The 3,068-nt window shown below is 45.3% G+C and overlaps 1 protein-coding gene across 2 annotated transcripts in view; it reads right to left on the bottom strand.

Annotated features, from left to right (window-relative positions):
* jade2 (jade family PHD finger 2) overlaps positions 1–3,068 on the bottom strand; it is a 138,341-nt gene that overhangs the window by 12,963 nt on the left and 122,310 nt on the right. For both annotated transcript variants that reach the window (XM_008401939.2, XM_008401940.2), the window contains exon 11: positions 1,834–1,951. In XM_008401939.2, the coding sequence (XP_008400161.1) occupies positions 1,834–1,951 (118 nt within the window). The remainder of the gene's footprint in view (positions 1–1,833; positions 1,952–3,068) is intronic.

Below are 3,068 nucleotides of genomic sequence, written 5' to 3'. Positions count from 1 at the left end.
GTGTGTGTGTGTGTGTGTGTGTGTGTGTGTGTGTGTGTGTGTGTGTGTGTGTGTGTGCCTCTGGGAGTGAGCTACTGAGCAACACAAAGTGTTTGCATTTGATTTAATTGAGCGTGTAGATGTGCGCCGCCCTCCTGGAGGATGAAGAGCGCCGCGGACGAAAGTTCACCGTTTCGTGGGGTTACCATGGCAACGAGCTTCGGCCCATGTCGGCGGCGGGTCGCGACCCCGTCCAGCCGAAGAGGCTCCACATCGCCCAACAGCCGTCATTCAGCAGGCGCAGTAGCTAATAATGCAAATAAGATGGAACGTGTTTCGTGTCGCTGCTCGGCTTTGCGGTGAATTTCAGCGACCCGTTCAGAAGCCGGCGGGTTTCTCTGCACCGTCCAGAGACGGAGCGTTTCATCGGATCCATCCTGCTCTCACCACAAGCACTCAAACGTCATTATTGTAATTATTAAGTCTAAAACTTCCAGCTGCTGCTCACTGGGCCAGACGGGCAAATATAGATGGATCTGTTTTAATATCTGGGATCGATTGGGTTTTAAAGCGTTAATTATTTTGATCCCAAAGCAGCAAAACTACTTTTATTTTCCGTTTCTTATCATTTTCAGTCTCGTGACTCACGTTTCTTTCATCAGCATCTATAATCGATCGATGTCGACTATAGATGCATCACTGCAGGCGGTGAACTTCAGTCTCCCAATCAGATTTTTTACACATTGACTGTATTTAATATCCGTTTCCTGCTTTGTGCCAAAATGAATCCAGGGGCCAAAATTAAAACTCAAAATATGACGGAGAGTTTTTCTCTTTAGCTGCCAAACAGCAAATGAAACATGTAATATTTTACGTTTTAATGAAAGTTTACAGTCACTTCACATTTTTAGGTTCATTATTTTCTAGGGACGCACTGATCAGAGTTTCTGCTGCCGATACCGATTGCCCATGAGGCCGATCACCCATCATGTAGACCTGATATAGACCTGATATAGACCTGATGTAGACGTGTAAAATCTGTTTCAGTTCCTGCTGCAGCTCCAAGCTGCTGCTCGCTGTGAGCGCCTCCGTCTGGGACATGTTACCACCAGTAGCGACGGACCGACACCAGAACCAGAACCAGCGTCTCACTCCGCAGCTCCAAGACTTGAATCATTGTTTAGCTTTCCGACCGTGATGCTGATCCGGTGAGTAGCTGCTTCACCTGCTGATGGATCCGGATCTTTAGCTGCTGCACTGATGCAGCCAAATCAATCGTTTGTTTTTAAATGTTATATTAGATCTGATGGTGCGTCGTGTCGCGCTTCACCCTCAGGTCGTTCTCCACTCGCAAACGTCTCGGTTCACTAAAGTTCCTCACTACTGGGCTTGTTGCTGCGCAGCGAGAAGGAAACGCAGCAGCTGCAGGCTGAGAAGGGGGATAAATGTGATTGGCAACAAGCGACGCTGATCGATCACCAATCGTACACTTTTAACGGAAAACGGCTGATTATGATCGGTGGCCGATCGATCGGCTCGCCTCTGCTATTTCCCTGTATTTTAAGTCTATAAAGTGTTTTTAATTTATTCCCAGTAATGAAAAGACGAACTTTGCTGTTTTTAGCCAAATGTAGCGGCTGGTGGTTTATACGAGATGAAAACAATCTGTTGTATTTTAGTTCAAGAGAAAGTTAAAAACCTTCCAACATAAAAACAAAAGGAGGCCACACAGAATCCATCCAGGGGCCACAAACGGCCCCGGGCCGCACTTTGTTCCCTTCACTCGGTTGTGCAAACACTTCATCATCAGGAGGAAGCGACACGTGTAGATGATGGTGCTGCTCCGGCTCCTACCTGCAGCCGTTTCCTCCTCCAGCAGCTGGATCTGCAGGTGGAAGATTTTCTCCTGCAGGTCGCAGAGCGTCAGCTTCATCTTCTCCCGCCGGGTCACCATGTAGCACAGGTTACGCACCTGGAGCACATTTAAAGGCACAGTCACCCTTTTCCTACCACCACAGCTCATCTATAACAACACATTTTAAGACAATGTTGTGAAAACAATAAGTTGGTATTCAACAAAAGCAACCAGCTTATAACTGCATGTGTGAAATTTTATTGTTTTTTTATTACAAACTGAACAGCTGCAGGTGAATTTTCACTGACAAGATTCAAGCAAATTAAACTATAAATGACACAAAGTTTCTTACTAATCAGGTTTTTATTTTCATTTTAAAGCAAAACATCCAGTGATTTTTATCCAGAAGTCGACTTGATGCCCAACATTTCCTGTTTCTAAGCCAAGAAAACAGAAAAAATGTAGAACAACTATCTTTAAAGTTTACTGTTTCATTAAAAATAGACTTTTTTTCTTTTTAATCACAGTTATCTAAAAATAAACTGCAGAAGGTGAAGAAATAATTTGGATTTCTGCCTTTGCTGATATTAATCTTTCATTTCAGACAAACATGGGTGATTCAGATTCTTAATATTAGGAAATAAGTGGCGACGCCAAAAATGATTCAAGTTTAAGAAACGTAGAAAATTCATATTTTACAACTATAGACCTTTTTGTTAACGATGCATAAATGACCAACATGTCGATCTGCTAACCAGTTCTAACAGGTTAACTAGGCTTCCTGCTCCCGGCCGGACTAGCAGGTCCTGGTTCTGCCGTCTCGGTCCAGCAGGAATCCTGACGCCGCCGCCGTCATGGCTGCTTGGACCTGGATGCAGGTCAGAACCGGTTGAGCTCATGCAGACGGTCAGAGGATCTGTTGCTGCTTCGCTTCGGCAGGAACTGAGAAACGAATCCAAACTAATGGAGACGATCAGAAACGGAGCCAAACATGGAAAATTGATTTCTGGAGTTTGTCTGCAGCTCCACAATAATTATCTAATTGATCTAATTGTTACAGAGCATCACTAAATACAGGCGGGCGCCGCCGCGTCACGCTCTGTCTGCCGGTCCGGACGGATCCGGTCGAGGGAAACACACCGCAGATTAAAAATGGCTCCCAACTGGGACACAATGTGCAGAGCCTGGCTTTGAATAGGACACAGAGCCGATTCACTGCCAGCAGCGGAGAAAC

Source organism: Poecilia reticulata, unplaced genomic scaffold (assembly GCF_000633615.1).
Source record: "Poecilia reticulata strain Guanapo unplaced genomic scaffold, Guppy_female_1.0+MT scaffold_155, whole genome shotgun sequence".
Lineage (NCBI taxonomy): Eukaryota > Metazoa > Chordata > Actinopteri > Cyprinodontiformes > Poeciliidae > Poecilia > Poecilia reticulata.
Note: the sequence above shows the minus strand (reverse complement) of the source record. Positions and strands in the feature narration are given on the sequence as shown.